The 15,164-nt window shown below is 54.8% G+C and overlaps 1 protein-coding gene across 1 annotated transcript in view; it reads right to left on the reverse strand.

The window, feature by feature from the left end:
* Nucleotides 1–15,164, reverse strand: part of Sspop — a 52,706-nt gene that overhangs the window by 33,303 nt on the left and 4,239 nt on the right. The window contains exons 10-41 of the mRNA XM_035449064.1: nt 15,061–15,164; nt 14,691–14,931; nt 14,266–14,410; nt 13,639–13,756; nt 12,814–12,986; nt 12,507–12,734; nt 12,197–12,362; nt 11,761–11,998; nt 10,584–10,773; nt 10,383–10,477; nt 9,917–10,173; nt 9,516–9,650; nt 8,404–8,600; nt 8,161–8,288; nt 7,569–7,678; nt 7,050–7,199; nt 6,864–6,957; nt 6,613–6,782; nt 6,103–6,336; nt 5,500–5,721; nt 4,848–5,084; nt 3,999–4,090; nt 3,690–3,921; nt 3,398–3,550; nt 2,989–3,129; nt 2,734–2,916; nt 2,498–2,648; nt 1,795–1,948; nt 1,617–1,671; nt 1,106–1,204; nt 673–864; nt 454–581 (exon numbers count right to left, since the gene is read on the reverse strand). The exon at nt 15,061–15,164 is cut by the window's right edge and continues 62 nt beyond it. Of these exons, the coding sequence (XP_035304955.1) occupies nt 454–581; nt 673–864; nt 1,106–1,204; nt 1,617–1,671; nt 1,795–1,948; nt 2,498–2,648; nt 2,734–2,916; nt 2,989–3,129; nt 3,398–3,550; nt 3,690–3,921; nt 3,999–4,090; nt 4,848–5,084; nt 5,500–5,721; nt 6,103–6,336; nt 6,613–6,782; nt 6,864–6,957; nt 7,050–7,199; nt 7,569–7,678; nt 8,161–8,288; nt 8,404–8,600; nt 9,516–9,650; nt 9,917–10,173; nt 10,383–10,477; nt 10,584–10,773; nt 11,761–11,998; nt 12,197–12,362; nt 12,507–12,734; nt 12,814–12,986; nt 13,639–13,756; nt 14,266–14,410; nt 14,691–14,931; nt 15,061–15,164 (5,212 nt within the window). The remainder of the gene's footprint in view (nt 1–453; nt 582–672; nt 865–1,105; nt 1,205–1,616; nt 1,672–1,794; nt 1,949–2,497; nt 2,649–2,733; nt 2,917–2,988; nt 3,130–3,397; nt 3,551–3,689; nt 3,922–3,998; nt 4,091–4,847; nt 5,085–5,499; nt 5,722–6,102; nt 6,337–6,612; nt 6,783–6,863; nt 6,958–7,049; nt 7,200–7,568; nt 7,679–8,160; nt 8,289–8,403; nt 8,601–9,515; nt 9,651–9,916; nt 10,174–10,382; nt 10,478–10,583; nt 10,774–11,760; nt 11,999–12,196; nt 12,363–12,506; nt 12,735–12,813; nt 12,987–13,638; nt 13,757–14,265; nt 14,411–14,690; nt 14,932–15,060) is intronic.

The following is a 15,164-nucleotide window of genomic DNA, read 5'->3' on the forward strand; positions in this document are numbered from 1 at the left end:
TGCAACCCTGTTTTGGGGCCCCTCCTTTTTCCCCAACCCTCATAACATGGATGCTACATGGGTGTTCCTTCAGAAGGTAAAAGTGAATCCCTGTGAGGACTGAGCCCTAAGGCTGCAAGGGGTCTGTCTCCCTGGGGAGGATGCCAACACCTAAAGGAAATGTCCACAGAGACCTGCACTTCCAAGGGCCCCTGTGAACTGGGTGTGTTACCATCCTGCTCCTTTACAAGCTGTTAGAGGGTCATGTGTGCAGACTCTGAGTCACTTCTGTGTTTTCAGATGTCCCTGGACTCTCAGCTCCACAGAGCATAGTCCCTGCTAGCAGGTGTTTCACAGATGTCTAATGCAAGGACTGTTCCTCAGGGAAATGAAAGTCTCTTGGGGACAAGGGCTGTGGTATCCACAAATGGGTTTCTTGGGTCACTTGCCCCAGGGGACTGGAGTGCTTAGTACCGTGGGTGGGGGCTGGGATTTGGGCAGGGAGCTGACAGAGTCATGCCACTGTAGCCCGTCACTGCTGAACTGGAGCGACAAGCTCGCGACATAAGCAGCAGAAGAGCCAACTCCCTGCACCATGATGCCTGAGGAGGGACCAGGACAAGGCAAAGGTCAGCAGCTTGAGACAACCACTCTATCCCAGGTCCCCTATCCTGTGCTCTCCTCCTCACTGACCAGTTAGGTTCCGAGGTTGCATCAGGTCCATCTGAAGGTAGAGTGGCTGGGAGTGCCACTCAGCATAAGCATCCTCTCTAGGGCCAGGCCCTGTGGTGGGAGCCCCCATGGCAGCCCAGGTGGGGTGTTCCAGGTGCTGGGATGATGCCCACATGGGCAGTTGGGCCAGGCCCAGGGGAGAATAGCAGGCATCTGGGTGTAGAAGAGAGAGAGAGGCTGGAGTAGGGCAGAACAGAGGGGGACAGGGGCAATTAGGGAGCCGCAAGGGGAGCAGAGGGTATGGAAGGCAGAAAAATGAACGCAATGTGGGATGGGTGACTCCACCACCCGTAGTGTGTAGGAGGCAGGGAACTGTGCCAGAGGTCCTGTTTCCTTAGCGACTTGGCAATTGGTAGGGCAGTCCCTTTCAGCATCCAAATAGCATGTGACTTACTCCCCAGGGGAGGCAGAACATAGGTGATCAGGGGGGCTCCAATCTGAGGGCTGGAGGCAGGGGCAGGAGTGGTCCTGGGGGCCAATGTCTGGTTCTTTCCTGTGCAGAGACCCAGTGGTCAGAAGAGAGAGTGGGAGAGACTGCCACCAGCCACCAACCCAGCACTTCCCTCTCACAACTCCTCAAGAATAAATTCCAGCTGGGAAGGGTCCCTCTTTCCGTTTGAGTGAATTGGGGCTTTTCACCTCCACTGACTCTTCAGAAAACAGAATAAAACCCCAGGCCAAACCAACTTTCTGACGAGTGTGAACAGGTGCAATTTCTAACCTCTGTAGGCATTAGAAGGAGACCTGTGCGGTGAAACTATGTAACTGTTCATGCTGGGTACGCTCTAACTTCAACTCATAAGTACACCTTTAGGATAAGGAAACTGAGCCATTGCTCCCTGTCATAGTCTGCACTGGATTCTTCTCCTCTTGAGGCTCTTCTGCCAGCCCTGAGACCCACTCACCAGGCAGTGCACAGTGGCAACATGATTCTCCCATTCCTTCCACCAGGACCCAGCCCTGTGGGAACATGGAAGTCAAGCCACTTGTCAGTCTCTGACCCACCCTATCAGTTTCCCCAAGCCTGGCTGGTCTATATCACCTCTCCAGGCTCAGCCCTCTCCACATTCCCAGACCCCTCACCTGGGGACAGCTGCCCAGGGGGCAATAGAGGGAGCAGCGCGTGACACCCCCATGCAGACACTCACACACCATGCAAGGGCCCCCACGCCAGCGTTCCCCAACATGGTGCATGAGGCCCCACTGCTCACAGCCCTCACAAGGCTCTGTCTGGCACCTGGGAAGGGAGACATGGTTACAGCCTCCTGGTGGAGGGAGCTCACTCAAAGCCACCCCCAACTTGCTGGAATAAGGGTATTCCTAGACTTGTGGCTGTCACTAATAAAACTGGGAAAGTCCTGGGTAAATGTTTGGTCACACGCTAATCCTACTTTACACCCTGCTCCTAAGAGAACAACCACAACAGGCATATCAGAATGGGGAGGGAAGCAATTTGTGCCAACATTGTAGGTTAGCACAGCCTGCCTCAGAAGGATTGAAATAACTATGGCCCTACAAGCCTCAACAGAGGCAACTCCCTGCCCCCACCCTCCAGAGACAGAGACCCACTCTTGCCACTGGACTGGTCGAACGTTACTGGCCTGTTAGCTCCTGGACCTAGCAGCTACAAAACTGAAATAGGAAAAGACAGCTGAAGTGTCAGTTGCGGGGGGGGGGGGTGTCACAGAACAGGTTGCCAGTTGGGTCTCTGTCAGATGTGAAATGCCTACCTCAGAGTTGACCTCCTAAGCAGAGGTAGAAGGTAGATCGGGTTGCTATCCTGTACCTGCGGGCCTTGCGGTGGATACCATGGCACTGGCGACCCCGACCAGAGAGGCGCGGGTTGTTGGGGCTCCGGAAAGACCACTGGAGGCTCTGGCTGCTGCAGGGACCCAGGCACTCTGCCCAGGGGGACCAGGAGGACCAGCCACAATCCACTGAGAGACGACAGACATCAGGGCTGGATGGTCTGGAGAGGGACAAGTGCCCCACGCCAAGGGATGGGCCTGGGCAGCAGCTTACCAGAACATTCTGGATTGGGCCGGCACCGATGTGGTCGCCCATCCTGGCAGAGGCAGAGCTGGCAGTTCACCTTGATGTGTTGCCCAGGCCAGTAACGGGTACCATTCACCAGGCAGGGGCACTGCCTGGGTCTCAGACACCGCCCGTCAGTGCCTAGCACCTGTCCTTCTGGGCACCAGCAACCTAGGTAAAGCCCAGCATTAGGTAGCATGCAAAGCAAAGCCTCCACAGACTCGGTCTAGTAACCCCCCTTACCTGGGCTGCTGCAGGGCCTGTCCGGTGAGCACACGGTCTGATCAGAAATATCATCACAAGTCAGAGGGCAGGGGGCACAGGGCTGGAATACCAACTCCCCAAAGCAAGTGGCATTGGGGCAGCCCTCCTGAGGGCAGGGATCTGAAAGTAGGCAAAGACAGAGAGGCATCTGCAGCAAGACCAGTGTCTACCGCTGTCCATCACCCTCCTGGCGTCCACCACAATCCCCCAGTGTCCTCAGTGTTTCACCTGGTGTCTCTTGTGCCCACAGTGCCCCTGCCTGCTCCAGCAACCCTCTACTCCTGCTGTATTCTCACACTTACCACATCCAATCAGAGGACCTCCTCCCTCCGTATCCCATCCTCCTCCTCCTCGTGCCCTGACTTGTGCCCTCTTGCCCTTTACTCACTGGTCTGGTGAGTAGTACGAGGGCTCCCAGGCAGTAGGACACAGTCCTGGCCGCCGTTTTGAGGTGGATGGCACTGCCGGTGGCGTGTCATGGTGCCCCCACAGGGTTCAGAACACAGAGACCAGGGAGACCAAGAACTCCATTCAGCGTCCACTGCAAGGGAGGGCCAAGACGGTGGGTGTGTTTCGGGGAGGGAGATTTGAGGCAGGGCTCGGGACCAACAGCCTCTATTTCCCCCTTTGTCTCCAGGACCTGCTGCCCCAATCACCCTCGCAGATGTCCCTTCCCTCACCAGGGCAGGCCTCCATGAAGCAGGCCTGTGACTGGTGCTGAGGGCCTGTGCAGTTCTTCAGCACCGGGAGACTGGATGGGGAGCAGTGTCGACTCCGTCCCTGTACACCAGGCCCGCAGGTCTGACTGCATTGCTCCCATGGGCCCCAGGAGCTCCAGGCCCCACAACCCTGCTCTTCCAGGGAGGACTCTGCTTCATTGTCCAGCTCACAGTCTGGGTTCCCATCACAAACCTGGGGGAGCAACAGGCTCAGGTTTCTGGCTAGGTGTCCAAAATCTGAGCCTACCCATTCATACTTGAGACTCTCACCAGCAGGAAATCAATGCAGGTGCCATTCGGGCAGGAGAATTCTGGGCAGGGGACCCCTGTCCTGTTGGGGCCTCCTGGGACTGATAGCCCCTCTGGGGAAGAAAGAACAGTTAAGTAGGAGTGAAAACCATCCCCTAGACTACAAGAGTGTCCCCAGCAAGAAAACAGTCTCCACACCACAGTCCATCCTCCTCATCCTCGTCCTGGTGACAGTCAGGGACCCCATCACAGAACTGCTTGGGGTTCAGGCACAGCCATGGAGTCAAACCACAGGAGAAGAGGCCATGGCATGATGGCAGCTGGGTGGAGCCTATGGATAAGAAGTGGCCTACCACGCCGCTGCTCCCACATCCAACCTATCCCTGCATACAGACCAGCAGGGAAAGCCGGGACATTAGAGAATGACCTGGGCAGGAGGCACAGTCCTGTACTGAATCAAAGGAACCTTTAAAGGGGTTTAAGAGTGGTCCTGGAGAAAAGCAAGGGCCTGTGGATGGTTTGATACCCTCTCTGGTGAGGTAGTCAGGCCATGAAGGGCTCATTTGTAAGGACACAAAGAGTCCACTCAGGTGAATTGGGTAGAAGTTGTGGACAGGGAACCCTCCAAACAGACCTATCCCCCATGCCCTCAGCCATTGCCCACTCTCTTGTTTCTTCTTGCCCAAATTTGAGCAGACAAAAGACCCCTTTCTACTCTCCCATGGGCCTGCAGGGAAAAGCAAAAACTTCTAAGGATGACTTTATGGTAAAGATCAAAGAAACACAAAAACAATCATGTAGCCCCTCTCTAACTGTGTACCCATCTGCCACAGCAAGGGAGATGTACAGAGTGGGGTGTGTGACTCTCACCACAGGCTTCGGGATCCTCATCTGAACCATCGGGGCACTGTGGCACACCATCACATAGCTGCCCTGGGGACAAGCAGTGTTGGCTGTGGGCACAGGGCACCTGGTGCAGCATGCAGGGCCCACCACAGTCAAGCTCATCACTTGCATCTGGGCAGTCTTCCTCCTGGTCACAGCGCCAGCCCTGAGGAGTGCACTCTCCACTTCTGCACTGGAACTCAAAGAGACCGCAGGGGGACGCTGCAGCGGATGTGTGTGTTAGATAGTGGAAGTGAACTCTTGGTTCTCCGGGCCCAGCTCACCCTCACATCTCCTTTGGGGCTGCCATTTAATTTCAGCATCCCTGACTCTTACCTGAGCATACCCCTTCCAATCTAGTTCTGCCCATCTTGTGTTTGACTGCTGTTTTGTTTTCTGCAAGCCTTCCCTTAGTCCCTAAATGTCCACTAGGTTCTCCTTCACCTGTTCAGAAGGTGGCCCTGAACACCAGGAGACAAATCTGGACCTTCCATCCCTCTCAAACCCTGAACACTTCATTCCAGAGCCTCCAGCTCTAGAGTTTGGCACAAACGCTTCCCTCCGGTATACTCACCCATCCCTTTCTGGGCAGCACAGGCTTCCAGCTTTCTCACCTTATTTATTCCCAGAGACTCACCAGGGCTGGCACTGCCCATAGGACTTGATGCTGTATTCAGAGAGCTGGTGGAAGGGCTCTGCCAAGTGCCAGCCGGGGGTGTAGGCAGAGAAGGCAGAGGGCAGTGACCAGGCCCCTCATCAGCTCCCTCTGGGCAGTCCCAAACTCCATCACACAGCTGCCTGGCCCTAATGCAAGTACCATCTTCACAAGATATTTCTCCAGAGGTACAGCTCAGTTGCCCTGCAGCCAGAGGAGAGGAGGTGGTTCTGGGACTTAGAAAAATGCATGTGTCTATGTGTCTGTGGATGTAAGCCACATGTGTGCAGGTGCCTGTGGAGGCCAAAAGAGGATTCAAAACCCCTGAAGCTAGAGTTACAGTGGTTGTGAGTGGCTCAATGTGGGTGCTGGGAACTGATTTCAGGTCTTAACCATTGAGTCACCCAGCCCCTGGGGTCACCACTTTTTCTATTTCTTTGGGGTATCTCCACCCAGTCACTGACAGGTACCACCTTCATGAGTGGAGATGGGGCATAGAAGGGGATGGAATCATAGGGCCCTTCCAGGATCTGGGCCCTGAGAGGGAGTGCCTAGTGGACTGGAGGCAGGGCAAAGACTCCTCACCCAGACAGGATTCTTCATCTGCAGCATCCAGACAGTCAGGATGACCATTACACAGCAGGGCGGGTGGCAAGCAGCGACCATCAGCACAGGCCAGAGAGCCATGGGGACACGGACACCCCTTCTCATCTGTGCCATCTCCACAGTCATCCTGCCCATCACAGAGCAGGGCCAGGGGCAGGCAGTGGCCAGATTGGCAAGACATCTGTCCCTCCCCACAGCCTGAGGTGGCACAGCCTATTATTATTATGGGGAAAGCAGGCAGGTTTAGGATGCAGTGCTACCAAAGGTCCTGGCCTAAGAAAGACCAGAACACACACACACACACACACACACACACACACACACACACACCGCCCCCTGCCCCGCCCCTCAGTCCTCAGTCATTACTATATCATGGCTCCTGGCATGGGAAGCAGCAGCTTAGGAAGCTACCCTGGGGATAGATGCTGCAGCTTCCATAAACTCAGTTATCTGTCCCTGTTACTGCCACAAACAGGTAAAAACACTCACCCTCCTCATCTGAGCCGTCACCACAGTCATCCTGGTTGTCACAAAGCCACTCAAGTGGCACACAGTGCCCACTCTCTCTGCACAGAGCCTCTCCTTCTGCACAGCCAGTTTTCATCTCCTCACAGGGGACACCATCACCTCCACAATGCCACCGACTTTCCTGACATGTACTGAGCACAATGGGGGCCTGGCATTAGCCACACCGCTTGTTCAGTCCAAGAGCACAGGCTTCTCTTGGGTCTCCCACTCACCAGTTTCCACAGTCCTTTTGCAACACAGTCCCTGGTGGGAAGAAACTGCCATCCCACTCACAGGGACAGGCAGGCAGCTCCACACAGGCTCCTCCTAAAGCACACAACATGGGATTCAAAACAAATGATGCCCAGCCACCACGTGTTGCCTTTACCCAGCCTAGGGTCCTCTCCCCAGCAACATACCATGCAGTAGTGTCCCCTCGGGGCAGAAGCAGCCTTCCACACAACTGATGGCCTGGCACTGCCATCTGGTCTCAGGATGATGGTCATGGCAGGTCGGGGGACAGGTAGAGCCACAGGCTTCATATACCTGACCTCCTTCACACTGTAGGGCTGGGTGGGGAGAAGAAAGATTCTGCTCGCTGAGGCCCAAGGGCACCAGGAAGTATGGCACAGGCCAGCCATCTTCAGTTGACTTCCAAGGGAAGCACAAGATGCATGCTGTAGACCTGTACCAAGACCACTCCCTCCAAAAAACAAACAAACAAACAAACAAACAAACAAACAACCCCAAGATGAAGGATGCTAGCCCTGTGCATCAGCTATTCTCATACTTGGTTCACCAAGAAGTGTCTAGCAACAGAGCGAGCATTCAGGTCACATTTGAACCTAAGTGACTAAATGCCCAGCTGGTGGGACAGGAGAAGCACCTTTCAAGAGACTTGATTGTATGGCAGGATTGAGAGAGTAGGGCACACTCACGGCAGAGTCCCTGACTGCGCCAGCGCACATGGTGTCTGTGCCGGGCACACTCATCGGCATATGCAGCAATGGCTGAGCAGAGGCACTCGCAGTCACCCCCTGTGTCACAGCTGTGGGGTACAGCCATCAACTTACCATACACCCCACTGCCTACCCACCCCTCAGCGTGCCCGCTGCGCCCACCCCTCAGCGTGCCCGCTGCGCCCACCCCTCAGCGTGCCCGCTGCGCCCACCCCTCAGCGTGCCCGCTGCGCCCACCCTCAGCGTGCCCGCTGCGCCCACCCCTCAGCGTGTCCGTTGCACCCACCTACCCCTCAGCGTGCCTACTGCACCCACCCCTCAAATGCACCCACCCTCAGCGAGCCCACTGCACCCCCCCTCAGCGAACTGCACCCACCCCTCAGCGTGTCCGTTGCAACCACCCACCCCTCAGCGTGCCACTGCACCCACCCACCCACCCACTGCACCCACCCACCCCTCAGCGTGCCCGCTGCACCCACCCCTCAGCGTGTCCACTGCACCCACCCCTCAGTGTGCCCGCTGCACCCACCCCTCAGTGTGCCCACTGCACCCACCCCTCAGCCCTCCTTACCCGCAGGCATCGTACACACACCACTCATAGTGCTGCTGCGGGGGCACCTCTGTGTGGCATGGGGCAAAGATTGGCTGCAATATCACCCCACAGCGGGCCTGGGCCCAGTTCACCCGGTGGGTGTTCACCTACAACACAGGGTCTTCTGTGAGGCTTCCCCTCTCTCTCTCTCTCTCTCTCTCTCTCTCTCTCTCTCTCTCTCATTACACCCCCACCTCCCTCTGGATGCCCTGCCATGCTCACTGTACAGGGGTGCGGCAGGTCTCCGAGCTCAGGGCACAGGGGATTGAGGCGCCAGGAATGGGCAGCAAGCTCTGCCGTGGGCTCCAGGACTCCTTGGCGGCTCCGCAGGTCATTACTGGCATCACCATCAAAGTCTCCACACAGCCCAACCACGCGACCATGGAAGTGGGGGGACAGCCGTACCAGCACCCGGGTGCCTGGTGGCATTATAAAAAGCGACTTTTAGGGCCCTCTGCTGGGCTGAGGCAGAAAGACACATGGGTATAACACCTCCTGCACAGGTGTCTCCACCCAGCAGAGGTGCTGATACCCCCTCTTTTGGGGATAACTGAAAAGACCAACATCTGAGAGCCAACTAGGAACATAGTTTCCTAAGTTGGCTGAGAGACGAAAAATCCCCAACCAGCCCAGATTCAGGTGGCTTCAGAATGTGCTGAGAGGCCCTAATACCAGAGTCTTCTGTGGCAAGAATCTCCAGTGGAGAGGAACAAGTGCACACAGGGTTGTTTTGTTTTCCTCAATTCCTCGTTAACAGTTATATTTCTAAAACGTCAACTGCTTATGTTTGGGCAGTGATATGTCATGGGTCTATTTTCATTTCTTCCAAAACCCTGATATTTTCTAAATGCTTTTTTGATAGGGTTGTCATATTTGTAAAATGAAGGAAAACACAATTATGAAAACATAATATGGATACTGGAGCAATGGCTCAGTGGTTACGAGTACAGAGGACCCACAATCAACTCCAAGTACCAACACAACAGCTCACAACTGTCTGTAACTCCAGTTTCAGGGGATCCAGTACTCTCACACAGACATGCACCCAGGCAAAACATGAGCAAACGTAAAATAAAAGTAAATACTTTTTTAAAAGAAAATATAATGTGGAAGTTCCAACCAATTTCAAGGGCTGTGAGTCAGGGGTGGCCAGAGGATGGGAGACTGCAAAGACCTTGGCCTGGCTGTCATACTGGAAATATGTCCCAAGTAGGCTGTCAGGGGTCAGTTTCAACCTCAGAGCTTGGCAGGCACTGGGAAGAAGGGTTTGGGAGAAATCCAGCTACCAGTGCAAAGGGCTGGTGTGGGCTAAGGGCATCAGGGCAGAGACTGACCTCCATCCCAGAGTAGAGTGAGACCTAGGCGTGTTGTCAACAGCAGGAAGATGCCAGCATGGTGCAGGCTCAGCCCGGGGCCTGTATAAACTTTGGGAAGCTTTATGCTCACTCCATTCACTGTTACTGCCTGGCCTGGAGAAGAGAGGGTGTTAGATTTAGCCTGGTCCCTGAGAGGTTTCCCCAGCCACCCTTCCAAGCTTTCTTTTGCTTATTTCCCTAGGCTTCTCTGGGCCTTGATTTTCCAGAGTCCTGGCTTCAGCAAAACCCACCATAAGAACAACCAAACCCAGGGAGGAGCTGAGAGGGAACATGGGCCAAGCTGAGGAGCTGTGATGCTACACTGCTATGCCTCCCACCCTCTAGTAATGTCACAGCTGTCCTTGATAGGTCACAGCCACCTCTAAGCATGTGCACAACAGTGCCGTCCAGGCGCACGGCCAGTGCTTTGGTGCAAGTGAGGCCACTGGCCCCACAAGGCAGGTTCTGGATGGAGACACTGAAGCGGCCACTAGCTTCTCTCACGAGCAGGTACTCGCAGGCCCCAGGAAAGGTAAGGACCAGTCCATCAAATGTCACATAGTGGGGGGCACCAGATGCCTGGCACCATCCACTGCACCGCTGACCCGTGCAGTGCCACCGTTGGCCCTGGCAGACACTGTGGGCAAGAGATAGGACTAGTCATTAACAAGAGGGACAGTCCAGACAGATCCAGGGTGTGAAGGATTCTAGAAGGTCCCCAGTGTCCAGACTACTCTGGATGTGCTGCCCATCTACCATTCCAAACCCTTTTAGTAAGAGGCATGATGTCTGGGGATTCAAGGGTCACAAGGTCATATGGTGACAGGTGATGGTGATTGGGCATACCAAATGTTGCAATCTTCCTGGATGGTGGCATTGGGTGGGTACCACTGCCCATTGTGGCGACAGGGACAAAGTTCAGGAGACACACAGCGCTTGTCCTGGGTGGAGGGTAGAAACACGATTTTGGACAGCTAGGGAGCAGGGCAGGATCCTTGCATAGGGAGAGCACACTTGTTGTCCCATGGGTCCCCTTCCCAGCCTTACCAGCAGCACAGTACCAGGGGGACAGACACAGCCATCAGTGCTTCCAGCTAGACAGGAATGGTTTGCACTGAGGCTGTCACAGGTGAGAAGGCAGGCACCAGGGGCATAGATGAACTCCTGGGGACAGAGTGCTCGCTGTGGGGGACAGTGGTTGGAGGTGCAGTTCCAAAGCCCTCTCTCCTGGCAGACACTGTAAAGGAGGGAAGATAGAAGAGCCAGGCCCAACATGGGCTCATTTGGCTATCCTAGGCACTAGTCTGCCACAGTGAACCCCAGGAACCTAGATACTGAGGACCCCTACAGGTATCTGGATCCTCTAATGTCTTGTAGGAACCCAGCCCCAATTCTAGAGACTGGAACAGCTCAACTTCCAGTACCCCAACCTGCAGCACAGGAGGGCAGGCTGTTCAGGAACCCACAGGCCTGGGATCCACATTCCCCCTGCTGTCTGGCTGCAGTGGGGCTAGCCTGTTATTGACTCCCCTAATGTGATGACTGATGGGATCTGGAATCCTCTGGAGACAGATCCCTGGGACTGTCCATGAAGGATTATCTAGACTGGGTTAATTGAGGTGTGAAGACCCACCACCCAGACTGGACAGCACCATTCCACAGTCTGAGGTCCCAAGCTAAATAAAAAGGAGAAAGTGGGCCAAGCACCAGCTTCCATCTCTCTCCCTGCTTCCTGTCTAAAGATGCAATGGGAGTGGGCACCTCCTGCTGCTGTGGCTTCCCCACCGTGAGAGACTGTATTTCTTTGCACAGTGAGCCAAAAGAATCACTTCCTCCCTTAAGCTGCCTCTGGTCAGATGTGTGGTAACAGAAACAAGGACAGTGACTAAGACAGTTACACTTGTCCAAGCAGCAGAGGGGATCCATTGAAGTATAGACCTCATCTTTCCTTCTCTGTAACAAACTGTCTACATATCTGAGCCCCACTTTTCTCATCTACCATGTAGGAATGACTTTTCACCCCCAACTCTTTGTTAGACTGTAGTTAGGAAGTAAAATCATTACAATAGTGGACACAGGGAAAAAGCTTCCTGAAGCCCCAGCACTGAGGAAGTCCCAGCACCCCACCATCCCTCCTTGGCAACCCAATGTGACCAGACAGCAGCACAGCTAGCCATTCTCTCGAAAGTTCTTCCTCTTTTTGTTCAAGGGTGGCAGTTCTTACCAGTGGCTGCAGTCTTTCGTGGTGGTGGTGGTGCCAAATGTGTAATGATGGCCTCCAAGCTGACAGGGGCACATGCTGGGAGATACACACTGGCCCTCAGGGGCCCACAGCAGTCCCGGGGGACAGTTACAACCAGCCACACAGCCGCCAAGCTCTTTACACTCTTCTGGCTCCCCACAATGATGACCACACATTGGGGCACACTCCTGGTATGCTTGGCCACCAGGACACAGGATAGCTGAACACAGGGACACATACAAATCAGAAGCCTGGCCACCCTGTCTGGACCTCAAGTCCCTTTACCTTTACAGGAGAAAGTAACTAGCAACAGTCTGGTAAGGAAGGAGTTCCTCCCTGCTCCAACTCCCCCAGGTATGGAGGAGGGTACTGGGAGAAAGAGGTGAGAAGCCCAGGGTTGCTGGGTGGAGAGACTTACGGCACAGAGTCTCGTTCCTCCATTGCAGCAGGACACCCTCCTGGGCACAGCGACGTGCATAGGCAGAGAGCACGGAGCACAGACAGTTCCTGCCAGGGGCACAGCCACACACAGCCTCCAAGCACCGCAATCGGAATGATTCTCTGTCTACTAGCCCGTGACACTCCTTTGGGCAAAAGGAAAGGGGAAGTCCTCTCTTCATGGATTCCATTCCCTTGGGAGCCCATTGCTGCCTCCCTGTACCCTTGACTCTCTCTTGCATTTTGGATCCTTGATCTTATAGGCAGAGGAGGGGGGGGCACCTTAGTACCTGAAAGGTGGGGCCATGCAGGATGGCACAGGCTGCCTCTGCGAAAACGAGGCGCTGGGAGTAAGTGCTGCAGGCGGACAGTGGGATGTTATCCATCCAAGGGCACCTTCCATCACCTGACACTTTGAACTTGCCAGCAAAGGCGGCGACACTGGTTTCTATGTCACCAGCTGGTGTCAGGAAGTCATCCTGCTGTTTCCAGGTAAAGGTTCCACATAGACCCTGCACCTGAGCCATGGAAGACACATAAAAGTGAAATCCAGTCTCACCTAGCCTAGCCCAGACATTCACTGGCCTCCTAGAATACCTGGTAGGCATGATGGGGGTCCAGGGTGATGTAGGCTGCAGAGTCGGCCACTCCCCAGAGAACCCAGGCCCCAGGCCAGCGCAATAGCAAGAAAGTGGAGGAGGCATGGGAAACATTGAAGCCCTCAGCAATCCAGGGCAAATCTATATCCTTCCCATCCACCAGCACAGCTCCTAGAAGAGAACCTGACTATGTGATAGGGAGCCTTTGAGAGGATGGGGCTGCAAGAGGGAAAGACTTGGCAAGATGGGAAGGCATGTGCCTGGGGAAGGGTGTGTGAGCCACTCGTGATCCCCGGAGGCCCCTGTCCTACCAGAGACTACCTTTCCATAGCACAAGAACCCACATCATCATGCATTTTTGCATGTCCCTTTGTTTGCGTGGTCAGTGTGTGGGAGGAGCTGGATAAAGGGAGCCATCAGCAGGCCTGGCCATGGTGGAGCTGGAGGGACAGTACTGAGAGGGGCCAGGCTCAGAAGGAGGTCAGCCTCAGCTGCTCACGCACAAGGCCTTTCCAACTCTTCTAACTGTGTAATTTGTTTTTGCCACTTAAGACCAGCAGAAGATGTCTTGGAAAATATCCTTGGGATAGTGTGTCTGCCACCGTGACAGGAGCATGGAGCGGTGTAAGCAGTAAGTTCAGCTGCAGGAATCTAGAAGGGATGGTTATTGAAACCCAAAGAGGGTGTGTGGAGGGCAGGTACAGGTAGGCCTGAGTCTGCAGAGTGAAAACAGTGGACAACAGGCAGGTCAGCACCCTGAAGAAATCGACAGCAGCGCTGTTGACTCCCCAGAGAACACTAGACAAGGAGGCAGAGCTGCTACCTGAGTATCTGAGCTGAATGTGGGTGTTCCCCAGGAACACAGAGAGGGCATGGAGGCAGCTCCCAGTGTCACAGGCCCCATGCTCCAATGCAATCAGCAGCTGGCCTTTCACGGAGTCCTGGGGTAGATAAGGTGGTAGGGTATGTAGGGAACCCATGAGCAAGCCTCAGCAGTGTGACAGCTTCAGCTCCCACTCCACACAGGTGCTACCAAACTTCGAGCCAGACAGATTCTGTGAGGCAAGGGGCTGAACCTCACCAGGGACTGACATGGGTGAAGGGGTGTGTGTGTGTGTGTGTGTGTGTGTGTGTGTGAGAGAGAGAGAGAGAGAGAGAGAGAGAGAGAGAGAGAGTATGTGTGTGTGTGTGTGAGTGTGTGAGTGTGTGTGTGTGTGTGTGTGTGAGTATGTGTGTTTGTGTGTGAGTGTGTGTGTGAGTATCTAAGGTGTGTGTGGGGAGGGTATGCAGGTAGGCATTCTGCCAGTATTGCTGTTTATTTTTCCTTGTAAGGGGCTCTATGTTTCACCTATTACTTTAATGACTTGTTTGCAGTCATCTCCCTTAGGACTCCCCTGTGAGGGCCCCCACTCTGACAAAATCCTCTTCTTGAAATAGGCTCTCTGCTCACCTGCACCAAACTGTAGTGGCAGCCTGGATTGCCCCTGAAGGAGAAGCTCCGCCCATCAAAAGTCAAGTAATGCCCGTCACCGCCCACTGCACACTCAGCAGGGCACAGGGCCTGGGCACAGTGCCAACGGCCATCCTGGCATATGCTAAGGGCATAGAGGGTGGACAGTGCACTGTGAAATCAGATCCATCCTAGAGAGTGGAGCTGGACATGAACCACTCCCAGCCATTGGTTCTTTTTCTCCCCTGGCACACCCACCACCATTAGAACTGGATAGTCACTAATCATGCCAGAAAATGTCACAGGTCACTGGGTGGGAAGTCCCAGAATGCACTGGTTATTTAGAAGTGCAGATCTCAGAGACGGCATAAAGAAAAGTGTCAGAGAGTAAGTACTACATGGCCCATTAGAGCTCAAAGACCCACCAAGGGTTGCACAGCTGGTTCACAATGTCACCAGGGGCATAGCGCTGGCGTCGGTGGTAGCAGGGGCAATGGGCAGCAGGCACACAGCGGGAACCATCCCAAAAGAGGCTGTCCGGGCACTCACAGCCACTCACACACTCCTTCCCACAAGACCCCTCCTCTCCCTGGGCTACTGCTGAGCAGCTGGGTGGACAGGATGAGACACAATCAGAGTAGAGCTGCCCCCCTGGGCACAGGCGTTCTGTGGGAACAAAAATGTTCTGTGAAGGATTGGCTTTGGAAATCCAATAGGCCATGGGAGACAGCCAGGGGCCCTCAGGAACAGGCCGCTCAAGGATCTTGGTTAGTTTGGTGGGCAGACCCAGCATACCACAGAAGCCAGGCTTCCTCCAGTGCACATAGATGTGCTTTCTGGCACAGGCCCGGGCATAGTTGGCAAAGGTGGCACACACAGCTTCCTGCTGCCCCTCTGGG

Source organism: Cricetulus griseus, chromosome 8, assembly GCF_003668045.3.
Source record: "Cricetulus griseus strain 17A/GY chromosome 8, alternate assembly CriGri-PICRH-1.0, whole genome shotgun sequence".
Lineage (NCBI taxonomy): Eukaryota > Metazoa > Chordata > Mammalia > Rodentia > Cricetidae > Cricetulus > Cricetulus griseus.